We start from the raw sequence: 21,308 nt of genomic DNA, 5'->3' as shown, positions 1-21,308 counted from the left end.
TGATGCTCTTAAATCTGATAAATCGCATAGATCACAAAACAAAATGAGTGATTTGCTTCTGCTAACAAAAGAATCTTCAATTCGAAGGACTTACTTGGCTAGTAATTTTGGAAACCTCCTTCGCATGCTCAATGTCTGGTCTACCTATGACAGATGTTTTCATAGATGCTGTTGCTTTGGCTTGGTTTTTATATGCAACCTGCAAAGATATATAAAGTTCAATTAATAAAGCATCTAAGATGCAAATGTATGCTTCTATCAAATTGGAATCTCTTCACTTGTCCACCACTGGAAATCAATAATGACATTTAGTCATCTCAGCAATAATCAGTTTGCCCCAAATAGAAAGTGCACAGTTACTTGGGATTAGGTTTCCTTGACTCTACAGTTCCTGTAAAATGAATGGACATGAATGATTGCTTGGCACTAAACTAATTTTGTAACAATGATGAATAATTTCCATATCGCATCAGTGCTTCAATGTGAACACCAATCATAATACACTGTCCAATCTAATTTCCACGTAGAAGAAAAATTGGCCCATGAATGCATTGCAGCTTGTGACTACATACGCTTCACAGGAACAGCCACTTTCCCAGTCTACTACATAAAGCTGTTCAGTAATGGCAATCTTTTCTGAAGTTTTTCATTATACTGTACTGACATATCATCACATTTAAGAGGACTGAACAGGTGATAAAATACGGGAGAATGAGGTTGCTAAGACTTTGATGCTAAGTCTACTATGAGTTCATGGCCTTAACAGTGAAGTAATGAAACTGGAATGCTTTAATAATTATACAAATGACTAACAATTGGAGTCTATTAACTTATTCCACTGGGACTACACTCCATCTTATTCCCTGTTAGCTACTTATTGACGATATTACTGCAATAAATGCAGCAAAACAATTGTAGCTAATTAATGTTTTTTTTTAAAAAATCACTAATAATAATTTGGCCAATAAACAGGTGTGAAAATTATATTGATACCAGTTTACCACACCTATTTCCCATTCAGGTACATTCCAGCTTAAACCATTGACTACACAAAATAAAATCTCTCTGAGTGAGAGATCAGAATGTGAAATAACCTCACAGGCAGTAACAGTTTTTTGCTTTTAAAATAGCGTACCAACTTGGTAACACACTCAATTCTAGCTCACAAGGTTACAGGTTCAAAGCCTTATTACGCATATAGCCAAGGCTGACATTTCAATCCAGTAATGTGGGAGTGCCCAATCATCAAAGATGCAGTCTTTGACATGACATGGTAAACTCTAACCCATCTACCTACTCATTTTTAAGTAGTGCCATGGAATCTTTCAAAGAGGAGTAGAGCGCTTTCCGGGGGCAGAATCATCCATGCCCACTGGTGTCGGGTGTGTTCGGTGGCATGAGTGACAATATGGCGAGAAGGCCAAAAATCAGTTTCATGACATTGTGAAACCAGTTTGCGATTGTCCATTCAGCCTATTGATGGCGGGCCGCATTTCCCGCCATCAGACGTTGGGAATGTCATTGTAATACACCAGCATATCACTATAAGGCTAGCCCGCCGGATTCATCCCCTGCCACTGGATCATCCGCTCACGTCAGCGTGATTGCAGCTGACGTGTTTCACAACAGCATATAAAAGGCAGGCTGCACTTTGAGGAGAACTCAGAGGTGGGTGCACAGTGCTTGCGGGGGATGCCTGTTGGACTTCAACATTGAGGCACGTTGGGGGGCATGGAGGGGGAAAAGACTGCCCTGCGGCTGAGGCAAAATTGGGGGGGGCAGGGGGAGTGCCAAAGGCTGCCCTGCGGTTGAAGGTAGTGCACAAGCTCTTGCCGGGTTGGGGTTGGGGGGAAAACGGGCGAGGGGAGTGGCCACACATTAAGGACACCTTGTATCAAGTGACCATTCCTTCACAGCTGAGACAGTTCAGCTGCAGCCACATTGATATGATTGGAGTCGATCCTCTAGCTTATCTGCCCACTCAAGCAACGCAGAGGCATGAAAGTGCCACCAAATGCTCCAGAGCTTTTCACCCCTTGGTCACAGACTGCAAACTAATGAGTGTTTTAGTGGACTGCAGAACAGTTGGATGACTGGGCAAGTTGTACAATCTCCTTGCTAAGGCTGGCCATGGAGCAGTCACTGGTGAAGCTGCTCACAGCCCCCTGCAATGTCATCATCCCAGTTTGGACCAGTCTCCCTCATGGTTCAAGCTAAATGTGCAGCCTTGCAGTGTGGGTTAGGAGAATGCCTGTGCCTGAGCTGAGAGCACAGCATGCAGCCCAATGGGCAAAGCTGCCGCTAATCGGTCGGGTGGAGTGGGGCAGAGGAGGGTGGGGTTTCAGGCAGTCATGCAGCGCACTAATCTCTGGCCATCCAAGTGGTGGCCAGCACTCTCCAGGATGTGTTAAGGGGCCTTCACATTTGACCAAGGCGGAATGCTAATCCACGCATCTCTCTCTGTCATCCTGCAGGAAGAGTACATCAGGATCATGGAGCCTGGTGAACTAGCTGTGTGCCTTGTGGCATACAGAGAGCGAAGGTGACAGAGAAGAGCGCGACTGAGGCGCCTAGCTGCACAGAGGGAGGAGCAGCACCCTCTGGAAGAAGGGGCGGGTGGGGCTCCCGGGGCTCCCGCGCACACCACTGAAGAGGCACAGCGAGCTGTCACTGGTCAATGTCTATAGACGCCGCCTTTTATTCCTGCAGATGACCAAGAGCCAGTGTTGCCGAAGACTGTGCATGTCTAGGGAACTGATCGGTCACATCTGCCAGCTACTGCAGGATTTGGCATCATGTGGACATGGAGGGCATCCACTGTCAGTGGCTATGAAAGTGACAGCAGCGCTCAATTTCTACGTCAGTGGCTCCTTTCAGGGCTCCACAGGTGACCTCTGTGGGGTATCACAAGACGCCACCCACAAATGCATCTGTGAGGTCATGGATGCCATCTTCGCGAGGACACCCAACTTTGTGCATTTCGCCTGGGACCAAGACAGCCAGGATGCAACAGCAATTGGATTTGCCCACATCTCGGGTTTCCCACAGGGACAGGGTGCCATCGACCGCATTCACGTGGTGCTCAGATCTCCGTTGCAACACACGGTCAACTATGTCAACTGAAAGGGATTCCATTCACTGAATGTGTAGCTGATGTGTGACCTCCACAAACGCATCACTGCAGGTCTGGGCATGGTTTCCAGGGAGTGTTCATAACTCCTACATTCTCAGTCGATCACAGATCCCTGACATTTTCCAGGGTCCACAGAGGCTGCAAGGATGGATCCTCAGGGACAAGGGCTACCTGCAAAGAACATGGCTGATAACGCCCGTGCGCAGCCTCAGACTGAAGGTATAACGAGGCTCATGCTGCAACTCCCAACCTGATGGAGTAAGCCATCGGGATGCTGAAAATGAGGTTCCAGTGCCTGGACTGGTCTGGTGGAGCCCTGCAATACAGTTCACAGAGGGCGTCATGCATCATCGCCCTGCTGCGTCCTTTACAACCTGGCGCTCCAACGGGGAGAGGAGCTGGCTGAGGAGGAGATGGGGGAGCTGGCGGTCTCCTCCAATGAGGAGGACGTCGACAGGTGAGGGTGAGGAGGCCCTCGAAGGCGACGATGACAACGATGAGGCCCTCGCACTGGCCAGAGGAGGCAGGCATGCTCAAGAGGCCCTCATAGCTGCTAGATTTGCAGAGGCTGATGATGACATGCAGTGAGAAGGCAACATAAGATCCTCACATTGCACCTATAAACGTTTGACTTCAGTCTGGCTTATGTCAGCGCACATACCCTCTGTGATAATGCTCCTGTCATGGAGATGCAGTGGAGGCCCTAATAGTTGCTAGATTACAGGAGGATGATGACGACATGCGGTGAGGACACTCCATGGATCTTCACACACAGCCTCTGAGAATGTCTGACTCCTGTCTGGCCAAGGTGCAGTCCACTTGCGCTCTGTGATCAGGGTCATATCATAGAGATGCAGCCATGAAACTTTAAAAGCATCTGATCCTTTTGTCAGCCTTCAGCACCTGAGCCCTTCAGGAGCACAGCATCACTGGTCATAGATGCTGAAGAGATGGGGGGCCAGCCCCAACTCAAAGGTGTTGAGAGCACACAGAGAGAATGATTCTGTGACACCTGCCCGACATTCTGGCAGCAATGATAAGCACCACCGAGGTGCAGGCATCAGTATTGTGTCCAGGGGGTGTGAGGCCGGACCATCACTTTGATCTGAAGGCTGTTCAAAGCACAGGGAATAGGCCCTGGACTGAGACACCTGCCTTTATCTTGTGCAAAAAGGCTTCATATCTGAGTGACATGAACACTGCTCATCAGAAAAAGGAGCCATAGGCAGGGAGACATTCTTGGGAGTTTATTGACAATAGTGAACTTTATGTACAAGTGATTAACATCCGTGCCCAGGCTGTGCAATTACATCTTCTTAGCCCTAACCCTGCTGCTACGTCTAGGTGCTCCCCGGATATCCACAGCGAAGGTGGAGGCAGCCTGATGACCTTGACGGGCGCTCTCTGGAGGGTCGAGATCTGGAGGACCCCGGCCTGCTTTTGGGGGCCTGCTGTGAGGCACCCTCCTTGAGCTGTGGAGCTGGAATCAAAGCAAGAGGGGATTTGGATGGGCTAGACACTCCTGGAGTCACTTGGGTGGTTGGCCCCAGGGTGTGCACCGTAGGCCAACTATGGCGACAGCGATGGAGTTCAGCTCGCGCAACAGTGCAGGAGAAACGTTCTGGAACAAGGTCTGCAGTGGGGCTGCCATCCTACCAGTGTTGACCTCAGTGTGTTGACATGCCGGCGCTATCACCTCAGAGTGAAGGCAGACAGAATCCCCCATCATGCCTTGCAACCTGAGGAGTGCAGCGGACATCCCTTCCTGATGTTCCCAAGCTTGCCTTTGCAGCTCCAGCAACTGTGACATGACCGAGTCCAGAGGTTCGTCATCTGATTCGGACTCAGCAAATTTCTGGCCTCCAGCAGTCTTCCGAGTACCGGAGACCTGGGAAGTCCCTGCCTCCACCTGCTGTGGATCAGAAAGCGCGATCATGCTCATCAGATTGTGATCCTGTGGCTACTCTAAAGCTAGGTCCCACCGAGGTGTGTGTCTCTGCGCTGGTGGAGGGTGTGGGTGGACGCTATGATGGGTCTTCAGAGAGGGTGCCTTCAGATTCTTCTTCAGAGGTTTCTTTGGGGCTTGATTGGAGGCCCTAGATCGTGGACTCTGTCGGCTGTTTGGCAGATGTGCCTGCGAAAGCAAGGAGAGATAATTAGTGCATGGCAGTGGCCTGTGAAACAGGAGACATCACTCATAGCATGGTTGTCTGATGGATGTTGCACTGCTGGATCCTCACTTGGTAGAGCAGCGCCGACCTCACTGTCAGCACAAAAACGGTCCAGATCCTCGCTGGCCAGCTGGATGGCTCTGTTTTCAAAGTCCTTGAGTACCTTGATTTCAGGCATTCCTCCACCGGTAAGCGACCTCTCTGTCTTGTTGTGTGCCCACTTGTCCTGCATAAATAGCGATGGAGAGAGGGTAAGCAAGATGCCTGCCAGGCCAGATGATAAATATGCTTGGCATGTGTGGGCGGTGAGTGGTCCCACAGATGGGATGAGGACAATGAAGGTGACTGAGAGTGAATGGTGATGTCTCTTGAACTGGTGGTGAGTGAGGGCCCTGTGGATGTGTGATGGGTTCGTGAGTGTGTGTCTTAAGAGCAATGAGAAGAGTGACTTGCCTTGGCGGAATGGAGGAGATCATTCATCCTCTTATGGCACTGGGTGGCTGTCCTCTTTTGCAGGGCATTGATACTGACCATCATTGCCACAGCCTCCCATCCAGACTGGCGGTGTTGCTGCTCATCCTGCAGCCAGAGTCGGGGTAGAGAACTTCCATGGTAAGCCTCCAATGCGTTCAAAAGGCGCTCGAGGGATATGCCATTGAACCTGGGGGCTGCAGTCTTTATGCATTTCAGGGCTATGTCCTCTTTGTAGCAGTCGTGGGCTGGAAGCACTGAGAAGTGTGCATGTGGCTGTGCTTTAAATATGGCGCCAGGCGTGATGAAGCAGCAAGGTGAAGGCATGGCAGGCAAATGGGAGCCCGCCCACCATGGGAACAGTATGTTTCCCGGGAATGCACAATTAATGCAGTGGGTTTGGGACAATACGGCATGAAAAGCCACCATTGCGGCTGGCGGGTAAAACCGCACTTAGTGCAAATCTGGGACGATTCCGCTCCTGATCTCTTGGCTGCCATTTCTCTCAGTGCTACCAACAATAAATTATCTGGTCATTTATTAATTTGTTGCTTACGGTACCTTGCTTTAAACATTTTGTTGTCTTTGTTTGTACAACAGTGATTACACTTCAAAAGCAACATAAGGATTGTAAAATGTTTCAGTCTTCCTAAGGACATGATGACGACGCAAGTCTTTTCTCCTGTTTATTTTCTAATAAATCAATAAATGCTACACAAAACACAAGATAAACATTAAAAACGATAAACTGATCTGTCTAGTAAGCTTAATTGGAATAGGTATTACATGTCCTGGCATCACCCTTTTTCAGCAACATAATTTAGGAGCTTCACATGATCCATAATTTATGCTTCTTTGCACTGGAAAAGCTGAAAACACTGTTGACATGAATTGCAAAAATTAGTAAGAGGAGAAAAAGGAATTTATATCGCATGTTTATTACTGTTGCACTTTAGAATTTGTGGCCATTTTTAATGACCAGAAATAATCTAGGTAGAAGAGATGCTTTCACGTTGTATCTGAAAAGCACGGTATATTATGGCAAGTTTACCAAAAAGTGGTTGTGAGATAGGAGTTGGATAAGATGCTAAAAAAGTCGTTTTGATGGCACTTCTTCATTGATTGTAAATAATTAGCAATTCAATAGTTTGTCACTATAATTGATAAAAAAAAACACTTCATCCTGATCTCTTTCTGACTGCCAACATTCAAGTGAATAAAGAATGTCAGACAGCTAAATAAATAAGGTAAGGTAATGAGCAGTGACCGATTCTCCGAGTGTCTGCTGACGGCAATGGAGCTGCCGACCTCAGATTGACCAGCAGGTCACACCAGGCAAAACTTCCGCAACCAGGGTCCTAAATCATGGGGAAAGCCTGACGTCAGCCAGTTGAATGCCTGCGAGGCACTTAATTCAGTCGCACCTCCTCATGGATGGGACAGGGGACGTGCATCAGGAAGATTAAATCCTGCTCATTAGTAGAAAGTACACTGGGGTCTCATAATCAATATTCCACAACATGTCACGACTCAGGGAAAGATGGTACTGTGCATGCTTCTGATAATCAAAGATCTTGGCCAAGATTTTACCAGCCCCCAGATGATGGGCTAGGACCTGGGGGAGGGTGGCCAGGTGGCAGTAAAATGCCAGAGTGCTGCAGAGGAATGGCTCCCTGATGCAGTGCTGCCACTGGGCCATTTTACTAGCGGCCACCCAGATGGGCTCAGGATCTGCATATGGTCCCATGACAGGCCTTAACCTTTCCGAGAAAATACCTCCCCTTCTTACAGTTTGTGCAACTCTTGATGACACTTAACATATGAACATACGAATTAGTAGCAGAGGAGGCCATTCGGCCCCTCGAGCCTGCTCCGCTATTCAGTAAGATCACGGCCGATCTGACTATAGCCTCAACTCCATATTCTGCCAACCTCCGATAACCTTCGACTCTCTTATTAGTCAAGAATCTATCTACTTCTGCTTTAAAAGTTTTCAATCACCGTGCCTCCACCACTCTCCGGGAAAGTGAGCTCCAAAGATTCACGACCCTCAGAAAAAATTTCTTCGCATATCCATCTTGAATGGGAGAGCCCTTATTTTTAAACTGTCTCTCCTAGTTCTAGTCTCTCCCACAAGGGGAAACATCCTCTCAGCATCCAGTCTGTCAAGTCCCCTCAAGATCTTATATGTTTCAATAAATTCACCTCTCATTCTTCTCATTCCTGGTGGCCAGGAGATCAGGGGCAGAATCGTCCCAGGTTTGCACCAAGCACTTGGCTTAAATTTAGGGTAAGAGTATTTTAACTAAAGGTATGGCAAGGCAAGCTCAGTCTGGTGTGTTGCATGGCCTGCAGAATGTGGGAAGTCTTAGACACTCCTGGCAGTCTGGATGACCACATTTACAGGAAGTGCCACCGATTTGACCAGCTTGAGCGCCGGGTTTCAGAGCTTGAGCATCGGCTGGAGGCACAGCAGTGCATCCACGAGGCTGAGAGTTACGTGGCTAGCACATTTTTTGACGAGGTCACCCTGCAGTTTAAGGAAGTGCAGTCAGAGAGGGAATGGGTGACCACCAGTCAGAAGAAGGGAGGCAGGCAAGTTGTCAGGAAAGCCCCAGAGTGCATTTCACTCAAGAACAATTTTTGTGCGTTGTAAAATGGTGAGAGTGACGGTTCCTCTGGGGAGTGCAGCCAAAGCCCAGCTGCGTAAGGGGAGAGGAGAAAAAGAGCAAGAGCAATAGTGGTAGGAGACTCAATAGTGAGGGGCACAGGCATGTGGCTGCAGACGTGACTCCAGGATGATGCGTTGCCTCCCTGGGGCCAGGGTCAAAGTTGTCACTAAAATGCTGCAGGGCATTCTGAATGAGGAGGGCAAACAGTCAGAGATCATGGTTCACATTGGTACCAACGACATAGGTCGAAAGAGGGGTAAGGTCCTGCAACAAGAATTTAGGGAGCTAGGTAGCAGGTTCAAAAGCAGGACCTCAAACGTTATAATCTCTGGACTACTCCCGGTGCCATCTGCTAGTGAGTATAGGGATAGGAGGATAGAGCAGACGAATGCGTGGCTGAAGAGTTGGTGCAGGAGGGAGGGCTTTAGATTCCTGGATCACTGGGTCCAGTTCTGGGGAAGGTGGGACCTGTACAAGTCCAATGGGTTGCACCTGAACTGGAACAGGACCAACTTCCTTGCGGGGGTGGGGGAGGTGGGGGGGGCGTGTTTGCCAGAGCTGTTGGTGGGGTTTTAAACTAATTTTGTAGGGGGGTGGGATACGGAGTGGAGGTATAGTAGGGGGTGATGTACAGACAGGTATAGAAGAAAAACCAAGTCAGTCTGGAAGGCAGAGCATATTTAGTCAAGTTAGGGCACAAGGGAGCAGGGCAATGCTGGATGGCATTTATTATAATGCCAGGAGTCTTGCAAGTAAGGCAGATGAGTTGAGGGCAAAACAAAAATAAAAATACCTGAAAAAATCAGCAGGTCTAACAGCATCTGTGGAGAGGAATACAGTTAACGTTTCGAGTCCATATGACTCTTCAACAGAACTAAGGGAAAATAGAAAAGATGTGAAATATAAGCTGGTTTAAGGGGGATTGGGACAAGTAGAGCTGGATAGAGGGCCAGTGATAGGTGGAAATAGCCAAAAGATGTCATAGACAAAAGGGCAAAGAGGTGTTTACGGTGGTGATATTAGCTGAGGAATGTGCTAATAGGTGACATTAAGGGTAGAAAGCAGGACAAACAAGGTACAGATAGCCCTAGTGGGGGTGGGGTGGGGGGAAGCGATCGAAATAGGCTAAAAGGTAGAGATATACAACGGATGGAAATACATTTAAAAATAATGGAAATAGGTGGGAAAAGAAAAATCTATATAAATTATTGGAAAAAAGGGGGATCGGAAAGAGGGAGGAGAGAGTTCATGATCTACAGCTGTTGAACTCAATATTCAGTCCGGAAGGCTGTAAAGTGCCTAGTCGGAAGATGAGGTGCTGTTCCTCCAGTTTGCGTTGAGCTTCAGTGGAACACTGCAGCAAGCCAAGGACGGACATGTGGGCATGAGAGCAGGGTGGAGTGTTGAAATGGCAAGCGACAGGGAGGTCTGGGTCATGCTTGTGGACAGACCGAAGGTGTTCCGCAAAGCAGTTACCCAGTCTGCATTTGGTCTCTCCAATGTAGAGGAAACCTCATTGGAAGCAGCGAATGCAGTAGACTAAATTGAGGGAAGTGCAAGTGAAATGCTGCTTCACTTGAAAGGAGTGTTTGGGCCCTTGGACGGTGAGGAGAGGGGAAGTAAAGGGGCAGGTGTTGCACCTTCTACGGTTGCATGGGAAGGTGCTGTGGGAGGGGGTTGAGGTGTAGGGGTGATGGAGGAGTGGACCAGGGTGTCCCAGAGGGAACCACCCCTGCGGAATGCCGCTGGGGGGGTTTGTGAAGGGAAGATGTGTTTGGTGGTGGCATCATGCTGGAGTTGGCAGAAATGGCGGAGGATGATCCTTTGAATGCGGAGGCTGGTGGGGTGATACCTGAGGACAAGGGGGACCCTATCATGGTTCTGGGAGGGAGAGGAAGGTGTGAGGGCGGATGCGCGGGAGATGGACCGGACACGGTTGAGGGCCCTGTCAACCACCGTGGGTGGAAAACCTCGGTTAAGGATGAAGGAAGACATGTCAAAGGAACTGTTTTTGAAAGTGGCATCATTAGAACAGATGTTACGAGGCGAAGGAACTGAGAGAATGGGACGGAGTCCTTACAGGAAGCGGGGTGTGAGGAGCTGTAGTCGAGGTAGCTGTGGGAGTCAGTAGGCTTGTAATGAATATTGGTGGACAGTCTATCACCGGAAATTGAGACAGAGAGGTCAAGGAAGGGAAGGGAAGTGTCAGAGATGGACCATGTGAAAACGATGGAGGGGTGGAGATTGGAAGCAAAATTAATAAATTTTTCCAGGTCCAGACGAAAACATGAAGCAGCACCGAAGTAATCATCGATGTACCGGAGAAAGAGTTGTGGGAGGTGGCCGGAGTAGGACTGGAACAAGGAATGTTCCACATACCCCATAAAGAGACAGGCATAACTGGGGCCCATGCGGGTACCCATAGCCACACCCTTTATTTGGAGGAAGTGAGAGGAGTTTAAGGAGAAATTGTTCAGTGAGAGAACAAGTTCAGCCAGACGGAGGAGAGTAGTGGTGGATGGGGATTGTTCAGGCCTCTGTTCGAGGAAGAAGTGGAGAGCCTTCAGACCATTCCGGTGGGGGATGGAGGTGTAGAGGGATTGGACGTCCATGGTGAAGAGGAGGCGGTTGGGGGATAGATGAGTTGAGGGTGTTGATTAACACATGGGGATATGATATCATTGCTATCATGGAGATATGGTTGAGGGAGGAGCAGGACTCGCAGCTCAATATTCCGGGGTATATAGAATCTTCAGGTGAGTCCGTGGGTGGGGGCGGGGGTTGTGTAAAAGGGGAGGTGGTGTCGCAATGTTGATCGAGGAGGCAATTACTGCAGTAAGGAGGGATGGTATCTTAGAAGGTTCTTCAAATGAGGCCATATGGGGTAGAACTTAAAAACAAAAAAGGAGCAATCACATTACTGGGAGTGTACTATGGACCCCCAAACAACAGTCAGGGAGAGATAGAAAGGCAGATATGTAGGCAAATCTCAGAGAAGTGTCAAAATAATAGGGTAAGAATCGTAGGGGATTTCAACTTCCCAGATATTAACTGTGGTAGACCAAGTGTGAAAGGCTTATAGGGGGCAGAATTCTTAAAAGGTATCCAGGAGAGCTTTTTAAGCCAGCACGTAGAAAGTCCTATAAGAGAGGGGCAGTGCTGGACCTAGTTTTAGGGAACAAAGCCAGGCAAGTGGTCGAAGTTTCAGTGGGGGAGCATTTCAGTGATCGTGGCCATAACTCAGTAAGATTTAAGGTAGTTATGGAAATGGGCAAAGATGGACAAGAAATAAAAGGTTCTGAATTGGGGGAGGCCGATTTTAATATGATAAGATAGAATCTGGCCAAAGTGGACTGGGAGCAGCTACTTGAGGGAAAATCTACATCAGAGCAGTGGGAGTCATTCAAAAAGGAAATAGTGAGAGTGCAGGGCCAACATGTTCCCGTAAAGGTAAAGGGTGGGACCAACAAGTCCAGACAACCCTGGATGTCAAGGAATGTACAGGATTGGATAATGAAAAAAAAGTAAGTTTATGGTAGATACCGAGGGCTCAAATCAGCGGAAGCCCTAAACGAGTATAGAAAGTGCAGGGGGTTACTTAAAAAAAATTAGGAGAAAAAAGAGATGATGGGAAAAAACACCAGCTGGTAAAATAAAGGAAATTCCAAAGGCATTTTATAAGTATATTAGGGACAAGGGGATAACCAGGGTAAGAATAGGGCCCATTAGGGACCAAAGTAGCAATCTGTGAGGAGCCGGAAGACATAGGTGAGGTTTTAAATGAGTACTTTACATCAGTATTCGCTATAGAGAAGGACAATGTAGGAAAAGAAATCAGGGAGTGGGACTGTGATATATTGGAACAAATTAGCATTGAGAGGGACGAGTTATTAGCGGTTTTAGCGGGCTTAAAAGTGGATAAATCCCCAGGCCCAGATGAGTTGTATCCCAGGCTGCTGTGGGAGACAAGGGAGGAGGTTGCAGGGCCCTGACGTTAATTTTCAAATCCTCTCTGCCAGAGGACTGGAGGGCAGCTAATGTGCTACCATTATTCAAGAAGGGTGGTAGGGGCAAACCAGGGAACTTTTGGTCAGTGAGTCTAACATCAGTGGTAGGGAAACTTTTGGAAAAAATTCTGAAGGACAGGATTAATCTCCACTTGGAGAGGCAAGGATTAATTAAGGATAGTCAGCATGGCTTTGTCAGGGGGAGATCACATCTAACAAATTTGACTGAATTTTGAGAGGAGGTGACTAGGTGTGTAGATGAGGGTAGTGCAGTTGATGTAGAATACATGGACTTCAGTAAGGCTTTTGACAAGGTATCGCATGGGAGACTGGTCAAGATGGTAAGAGCCCATGAGATCCAGGGCAATTTGACAAATCGGATCCAAAATTGGTTTGGTGACAGGAGGCAGAGGGTGATGGTCGAAGGTTGTTTTTGTGACAGGAAGTTTGTGTCCAGTGGCATTCCGCAGGGTTCGGTGCTGGGTCCCTTGCTGTTTGTAGTGTGCATTAATGATCTAGACATGAATGTAGGAGGTATGCTCAGTAAGTTCACAGATGACACAAAAATTGGCAGTGTGGTAAGCAGCGAGGAGGAAAGCCTTAGACTGCAGGGCAATATAGACGGGCTGGTCAGATGGCAGAACAGTGGCAAATAGAACTTAATCCTGAAAAGTGTGAGGTGATGCATTTTGGGAGAGCTAACAAGGCAAGGGAGTACATGATGAATGGTAGGACCCCGGGAAGTACAAGATCCCTCTGATCCTCTGGTGTGCACGTCCCTAGATCCTTGAAGGCAGCAGGACAGGTAGATAAGGCGGTTAAGAAGGCATATGGGATACTTGCCTTTTATTAGTTGAGGCACTGAATACAAGAGCAGGGAGGTTATGATGGAGCTGTATAATGCTTTAGTTAGGCCATATCTGGAGTACTTTGTGCAGTTCTGGTCACCACACTATAGGAAGGATGTGATTGCGCTGGAGAGGGTGCAGAGGAGATTCATCAGGATGTTGCCTGGGCTGGAGTGTTTCAGCTATGAAGAGAGACTAGATAGGCTGGGGTTGTTTTCCTTAGAGCAGGGAAGACTGAGGGGAGACTCGATTGAGGTGTACAAAATTATGAGGGGCATAGATAGGAAGAAGCTTTTCCCCTTAGTGGAGGGGTCAATAACCAGGGGCATAGATTTAAGGAAAGGAGTAGGAGGTTTAGAGAGGATTTCAGGAAAAGGTTTTTCACCCGAGGATGAGGGGTATCTCGAACTCTCTGCCTGAAAGGGTGGTAAAGGCAGGAACCTTCACAACAGTTAAGGAGTATTTAGATGAACACTTCAAATGCCATAGATAACAAGGCTACGGGCCAAGTGCTGGAAAATGGGATCAGAGTAGATAGGAGCTCGATGACTGGCATGGACATGATGGGCCGAAGGGCCTCTTTTCGTACTGTAAAACTCTATGACTCTAGAAACTCCAATGGATACAGGCCCAACCTTTCCTCATAAGGTAACACCCCCATCCCAGTTCTCAATTGAGTGAACCTTCTCTGAACTACTTCTAATGCAATGAAAGCCTTCTTCAAATAAGGAGACCAAAACTGTACACAGTACTCCGGATGTGATCTCACCAACACCCTGGACAACTGCAGCAAAACTCCCCTACTTTTATTTTCCATTTCCCTTGCAATAAACGAAACATCCCATTTTCCTTCCTAATCAATTTCTTTACCTGCATAAAAACTTTTTGTGATTCATGTACCAGGACACCCAGATCCCTCTGTCCTCTTAGTGGAGGGGTCAATAACCAGGGGACATAGATTTAAAGTAAGGGACAGGAGGTTTAGAAGGGATTGAAGGAAAAGTTTTTTCACCCAGAGGGCAGGGAGGATGTCTGGAACTCAGTGCCTGAAAGGGTGGTAGAGGCAGGAACCCTTACAACATGTAAGAGGTATTTAGATGAACACTTGAAATGCTATAGCATACAAGGCTACCGGCCAAGTGCTGTAAAATGGGATTAAAGTAGATAGGGGCTTGATGACCAGCACGGACACAATGGACAGGCTCGCGGACGAGTTCAGCAATCTCTCTATTGAAATAATATGCTGTTTTTCTAATCTTCCTGCCAAAGTGGACAAGTTCACATTTTCCCACATTATACTCCATATGCCAAATATTCCAAAATATCTCCTTAAATGTCTGCCACAGCATCTCTATTGACCTATCTCTTAATCTAATTTCCCAGTTCACTTTAGTCAGCTCTGTCTTTATGGCCTCATAATTGCCCTTATTTAAGTTTAAAACACTCGTCTTAGATCCACTCCTCTCTCCCGCAAGCTGAAGGTGAAATTCAATCACATTATGATCACTTCTACCTAGGGACGCCTTCACTATGAGGTCATTAATTAATCCTGTCTTGTTGCACATTACCAGATCTAGTATAGCTGCTCTCTGGTTGGCTCTAGAACATGCTACTCTAAGAAATGGTCTTGAAAACACTATGAACTCATCATCCAGGCTGCCTTTGCCAATCTTATTTGTCCAACCCATACGTAGATTAAAATCACCCGATATTATCACCATACATTTCTCACAAGTTCCCATTATTTCTTCCTGTATACCCCATCCTATAGTGTGATTACTGTTAAGGGGCCTATAAAGCATTCCCATAAGTGACTTCTTACCTTTACTATTTCTCATCTCTACCCAAACTGATTCTACATCTTGATCTCCAGAACCAAGGTTAACTTTTGCTGTTGTACCAATATCATCTTTAATTAGCAGAGCTACCCCACCACCTTTTCCTAGCTTCCTGTCCTTCCTAAATGTTATGCACCTTTAAATATTCAGATCCCAGTCTTTGTCATCCTGCAGCTATGTCTCTGTAATGACTATCATGCCATCCATATTTATTTCTATTTGTGCTGTCAATTCATCTGTTTTGTTATGAATGCTACATTCATTCAGATTCAGAGTCTTTAGCTCTGCTTTTTTAATATTTTTGCAAACTTTAGCCTTATCTGCTGGTGCACTCTTAGGTTTGTACACTTGGTACCTTCCTGCCATGCTGATCATCATTTCCCTTATTCCTACCTCACTCTCTTGTCTTCTCTATTTATCATATCTTCCCAAACTTAATCCCTTGCCCCCACTATTTAGTTTAAAGCCCATTAATTTATACACTATACACAGACTGTCCTAATGTGGTACCAAATAAATGAATATCTACTAGCAGTTTGAGTTGTATGAAAAATTTGGTTATATTTTTGTTAATAGAGAAATGCAATTTCTTATCGGAAATTATATTTGAATTTTTCACAGGTACAGCAAATTACTATGCTGATGTCAAAAAATACTAGATATGTGTGCAGACAGCATTGGAGGAAGCCCCAAGCCTGGTCATGTGGTAAGGCATCATTTTGGCTGTCCAGAATTCTGCCTCAGCATCCTAGGCTTTATTAATAGAGGGTCAATTAATACCAATGATATTCAAGAAAAACTCAAAATGGAAACTATAAAATAGCTCAATACTCCACTAATATCCTCCTTAATCACAAATTTTTGCAGTCAATTTACCCTGACCCACAATCCCACAAACTAAACATGCTCACTAGAAAGAAATGTGAAAGTTAATTAAAAACAAGTTTGAGTACCATTCAAAAAACAATTCCTTACATTGCTAACCAGCTTGGTGGTTTGCGTTGCTTTTTTGATGTCTGGTCTATCGACTATTTCCGTGTAACTGTGCACGCCTTGTGCATCTTTCTTGTACAATACCTATTCAGAAAAAGAAAATGATTACACATCTTATTTACACCAAAATTGCAGAATCACAGATTTTTTATAGCACAGGAGGAGGCCATTTGGCCCATCATGTCTGTAGCAGCTCTCAGAATGTGCAATTCACTTTATGCCATTCTGCCTTCTTCCCCATAACCCTGCACACACTTCTTTTTCAGCTTTTTAGTGCTTTGATGGAACCTACCTCCACCACACACTCGGATAGTGCATCCCAGGCCTTAACCACTCGCTGCGTAAAAAAGTTTTCTTTTCATATCACTTTTGTTTCTTCTGCCAATTACTTTAAATCTGCGCTTTCTCCTTCTCGAGCCTTTCATGAGTGGGAATAATTTCTCCCTTTCTACTCTGTCTGGACCCTTCATGATTTTGAATACCTGTATCAAATCTCCTCCCCACCTTCTCCTTTCCAAGGAAAACAGTCTTAACTTCTCCAATCTATCTTCATAACCGAAATTCCTCCTCACTGGAACCATTGTCATGAATCTTTTCTGCACTCTCTCTAATGCCTTCTCATCTTTCCTAAAGTATGGCACCCAGAACTAGATGCAATACTCCAGCTGAGGCCGAACTAATGTCTTATATAAGTTCAACAAAACCTCCTTTCTCTTGTACTCTCTTCCCCTATTAATAAAGCCTAGGATGCTGTATACTTTACTAACAGCTCTTTCAACCTGTCCTACCACCTTGAGTGACTTATACACATATACACCCAGGTCCCTCTGCTCCTGCACCCTATTTTAGAATTATACCCTTTATGTTATATTGTGTCTCCATGTTCTTCCTACCAAAATGAATCACATTTCTATGCATCAACATCATCTGCCACCTGTCCGCCCATTCCACCAACTTTGTCCATGTCCTTTTGAAGTTCAACACCATCCTCCTCACAGTTCACTACGCTTCCAAGTTTCGTATCATCTGCAAGTTTTGAAATTGTGCCCTGTACACCTAGGTCTAGGTCATTGATGTACATCGGAAAAAGCAAGGTCCCAACACTGACCCCTGGGAAACTCCCCTACAAACCTTCCTCCAGCCCAAAAAAACATCCATTAATCATTACTCTGTTTCCTGTCACTCAGCTAATTTTGAATCCATGTTGCTACTTTCCCTTGTATTCCATGAGCTATAACTTTGCGCACAAGCCTGTTGTGCAACACCATAGCAAATGCCTTTTGGAAGGCCACGTACACCACATCAACAGCACAGCCCTCATCAACCCTCTGTTACCTCTTCAAAGAACTCCAGCAAGTTAGTTAAACACAATTTTCCCCGAAGAAATCCATGCTGGCTTTCCTTGATTAATCTACTTATGTCCGTGCGATTTTTAATTTTGTCCTGAATTATTGTTTCTAGAAGTTTCCTTACCACTGACATTAAACTGACAGGCCTGTAGTTGCTGGGCTCATCTTTTCACCCTTTTTTGAAAAGGGGCATGACTTTTGCATTCTCTGCTCTTCTGGCACCACCCTTGGGTCAAAGGAAGACTGAAAAATTATGGCCAGTGCCTCTGCACTTCCCTCAGTATCCTTTTGCATCTCATGCGGTCCTGGTGCCTTATCCAGTAAATACAGGCAGCCATTCCAATGCCTCCTCCTCAGCAATTTTAAACGCTTCTAGTGTCTGAATTAACTCCTCTTGCACCATGGCCTGAGTAGCATCTTTTTCTTTGGTAAAGACAGATGCAAAGTATTCATTTAATACCTCAGCTATGCCCTCAGTTTCCATGTGTAAGTCCCCTGTTTCGTCCCTAATCGGCCCTTCTCCTCCTTCTACCACCATTTACTACAGATATGTAGAAGACTTTAGCCGGAAGACTTTAGACAGGAAAATTTGGAGAGCGGCCAAAAATCAATTGGCTTTTGGCTGCTCTCCGAATTTTCCCTTCCCACCCACGACAATGCTCAACGCTGGCGGGATCGGAAAATCCCCCCCTTTGAGAATCCCTTTACGTTGGCTCTTTTCATACTCTCTCTGCTTTTTCACCTCCCCTCTGAACCTTCTATATTCAGCCTGGTTCCCTGTTGTATTATCCTTCTGACATCTGTCATAGGCATACTTTTCCTTCTTCATCTTAATCTCTATCTCTTCTGTCATCCAGGGAGCTCTGGATTTGTGGATGGCTTTTGCCATACCTTTTCCTTTTGAGGAAATATACTTTGACTGTGCCTAAACACTCTCTTCTTTGAAGGTAGTCCATTGTTCAGCTACTGTTTTTCCTGCCAACCTTTGACTCCAATTTATTTGTCCTAGATCTGTTCTTACCCCATTGAAGTTGGCTTTCCCCCAGTTAATTATTCGTACTCTGGATTGTTCTTTCTCCTTTTCCACAGCCAACCTAAACCTTATGACAAATTATACTCTTTTAAATTACGAGAACTTAATGCAGACTGAAACTTGAAAGCATGATGTAGGACTTTACATATATTCTAAATAAATTAAAATTATATATTCCTCAAAACTGAACACAGGTCAATAACAACATAGAGATGCTTCAAATTGTATCAGAGTTTTAGGTTCGCACTCAGAAACATGGACAAGGATTCTCCGTACCACTGACATTGAGCGTGTTCGGTGGCATGAGTGGACAATATAGCACCGTTTTCACGACGGCGTGAAACCAGTTTGTGATCGTCCACTCTGCCTGCCGATGGTGGGCCGAGTTTCCTGCCATCAGACGTCAGGAACCTCACTGTAATACATCAGCATATCATTATAAGGCCAGCCTGTCAGACTCATCCCCCCCGCCCTCAGCTGGATTGTCCGCCCATGTCGGTGGGAAAACACGCCGACGTGTTTCACAACAGCACATAAGCGACATGCACCTCGTTAACAGGCAGCACCATATCACTTTTAGGGGTACTCACGGCAGGTCTCTACTTATCAGATCAGTCATATGTGGGTAGCTTTTCAATAGCTGATGGGCAACGTCTTGCTCGGGGAAGAGGTAGAAGTTGCCTCAGACAAGGGAAGAGGCTGCAGGACGAGGGCTGTACTGGGGAAGGAGGGTATCCCAGGGTGTGTGTGGGGGCACATGTTGATCTGTGCAAGTGGCCTCAATGGTGAGGGCTGGAGAGGCAGTCGCCAGAGGAGATGAGGCCAAATGGATATGTGAGGGTTTGTGTGCGAGAATGGCTGGTGATTGCTTTGAGCTGGCAGTGAATGAGATGCCAGCGAATGCATGATGGGCTTGAGTGTGAGAGTTTAGAGTGATGAGATGGTTGCCGTACCCTGGCTGCAAAATGCAAGGCTGAGATCATTCATCCTCTAGCTGAACTGGATGGCCAACCTCTTCTGTGCATCATTGGCACTGATCACCACTGCCACCGCCTGCTATTCTGGATTGGTGATGCCACTGCCCATACCTGCAGCCAGAGCAGGGGTAGAGGGCACCGCGGGGGCCTGCATAGCGTCGAAATGGCATTCCAGCGACGCGTTATGAAACCTGGGGGCTGTAGTTTTTTTGCCTCTGGTGGACATCTTCCCTGCAGTAGTCATGGGCTGGAAGCACTGAGATGTGTGCGAGTGGCTGGACTTTAAACGCCGTATTGTCCCAAACCCCCCGCATTACTTACGCATTCCCGGGAAACGCGCCGTTTCCGTGGCGGGCGGGCGGGCTCTCGTTCGCCCGCCATGCCATCACTTCATTGCTTCATCACGTCAAGTGGCCTCAATGGTGAGGGCTGGAGAGGCAGTCGCCAGAGGAGATGAGGCCAAATGGATATGTGAGGGTTTGTGTGCGAGAATGGCTGGTGATTGCTTTGAGCTGGCAGTGAATGAGATGCCAGCGAATGCATGATGGGCTTGAGTGTGAGAGTTTAGAGTGACAGCCCTCCCGCTGGTGCTGCTAGGACTGAAGAGCTGCCAGCCATCCAATTGGCCAGCAGCCCTTGGAGACAGGACTTTGCCGCATAAGGGCCCTGATGGCAAGCCTGCTGCACTTGAGATCAGGTGAGGGCTCCCATAACCAACTAAGATGGGGTTTTCTGACTTTCTGGTCCATAAAATCCCGGCCGTCATCTCTTGCTTTAAACCTATCAAGAATCACCTAATTTCCAAACCAGACTAAGGCTCTCACAAAATAGTCATTACTTATTCTTTTTACAATCTCATTTGATGACTGGGTTAAACAACATCATATCTCAATTTTTTTCAATTACTTGACAGTATCCCTGCTTCACCCCACCTGCTCATCCAAGTCTAATCATGATCTCTTCAATAACTTCCTTTGTAACGTCCTCAGCCTCACTCTATAAAATCTCCCATATATCTTCATATTCTATCCATCTCATTTATGGTCCTGACACCTACTGATCCTATTCTCATCGAAACCCACTATCAGTGTGGCCAAAATTTTTGTATTCTTAGCATCCTCGCCATGTGAGGAATTATTTTCTAACATTTCCTTAAATTTTTAGTGATTAGCTTATCTTTCTAAGATTAAATGATGTAGATCTATACGTGCTATTTGTCTGTACTGTATGCGTAGACGCGTAGAAACATTGAAAATTTATAACACAGGAGGCCATTCTGCCCATCACGTGCCAGTGAATTGAAGGACAAAAATACAAAACTAACCAGTTTGAAATCAAAGTCAAGATTCAAAGGATATTATCACTTATCCCCTCTCCCAAAAATCTGATTCAGAATGGGATCACAGGTAAGTATAGATACAGATGACAAAACTCAATTGTCTCTATAATGCGTGGACCGTAGAAATTAAATATGCAAAATGCCGTTGCCAGGCCTGGGATATATATCATGGGAATATCAGTAACACTGGTGGATTGCCTCATGATGATTATGCAGTTCTTTTGTCTTGTCTTGATATTTGCTGTGACCATGGACACCTGGATAACAGTGAGCACAATAACATAAAGTGGAAATAGGCAGTCCTAGCGATGACACAAATATGAGGTTGGAAGCTTATCTTGGAATCAAATGTGACATGAAGACAGATTGGCTTCATCTCAGGCTTTTGTTTGGGAGACAGATAGAGTCGGTAGCTACCAAACAGAGTTTGCAACGGGGACTGATAAAAATGGCTTCAGACTTTCCAATATTTAACTG

General features: G+C 46.3%; 1 protein-coding gene across 7 annotated transcripts in view; it reads right to left on the bottom strand.

Moving 5' to 3' along the window:
* nebl (nebulette) overlaps positions 1-21,308 on the bottom strand; it is a 397,411-nt gene that overhangs the window by 97,989 nt on the left and 278,114 nt on the right. For 4 of the 7 annotated variants that reach the window (XM_078538380.1, XM_078538376.1, XM_078538378.1 and 1 more), the window contains exons 6-7: positions 16,116-16,217; positions 95-199 (exon numbers count right to left, since the gene is read on the bottom strand). The exons of 2 other annotated variants lie outside the window; for them this stretch is intronic. In XM_078538380.1, the coding sequence (XP_078394506.1) occupies positions 95-199; positions 16,116-16,217 (207 nt within the window). The remainder of the gene's footprint in view (positions 1-94; positions 200-16,115; positions 16,218-21,308) is intronic. One more of the 7 variants, XM_078538377.1, reaches the window with a different exon arrangement.

Source organism: Cetorhinus maximus, chromosome 3, assembly GCF_964194155.1.
Source record: "Cetorhinus maximus chromosome 3, sCetMax3.hap1.1, whole genome shotgun sequence".
NCBI classification, from domain to species: domain Eukaryota; kingdom Metazoa; phylum Chordata; class Chondrichthyes; order Lamniformes; family Cetorhinidae; genus Cetorhinus; species Cetorhinus maximus.
This window is presented reverse-complemented; position numbering and strand designations above follow the sequence as displayed.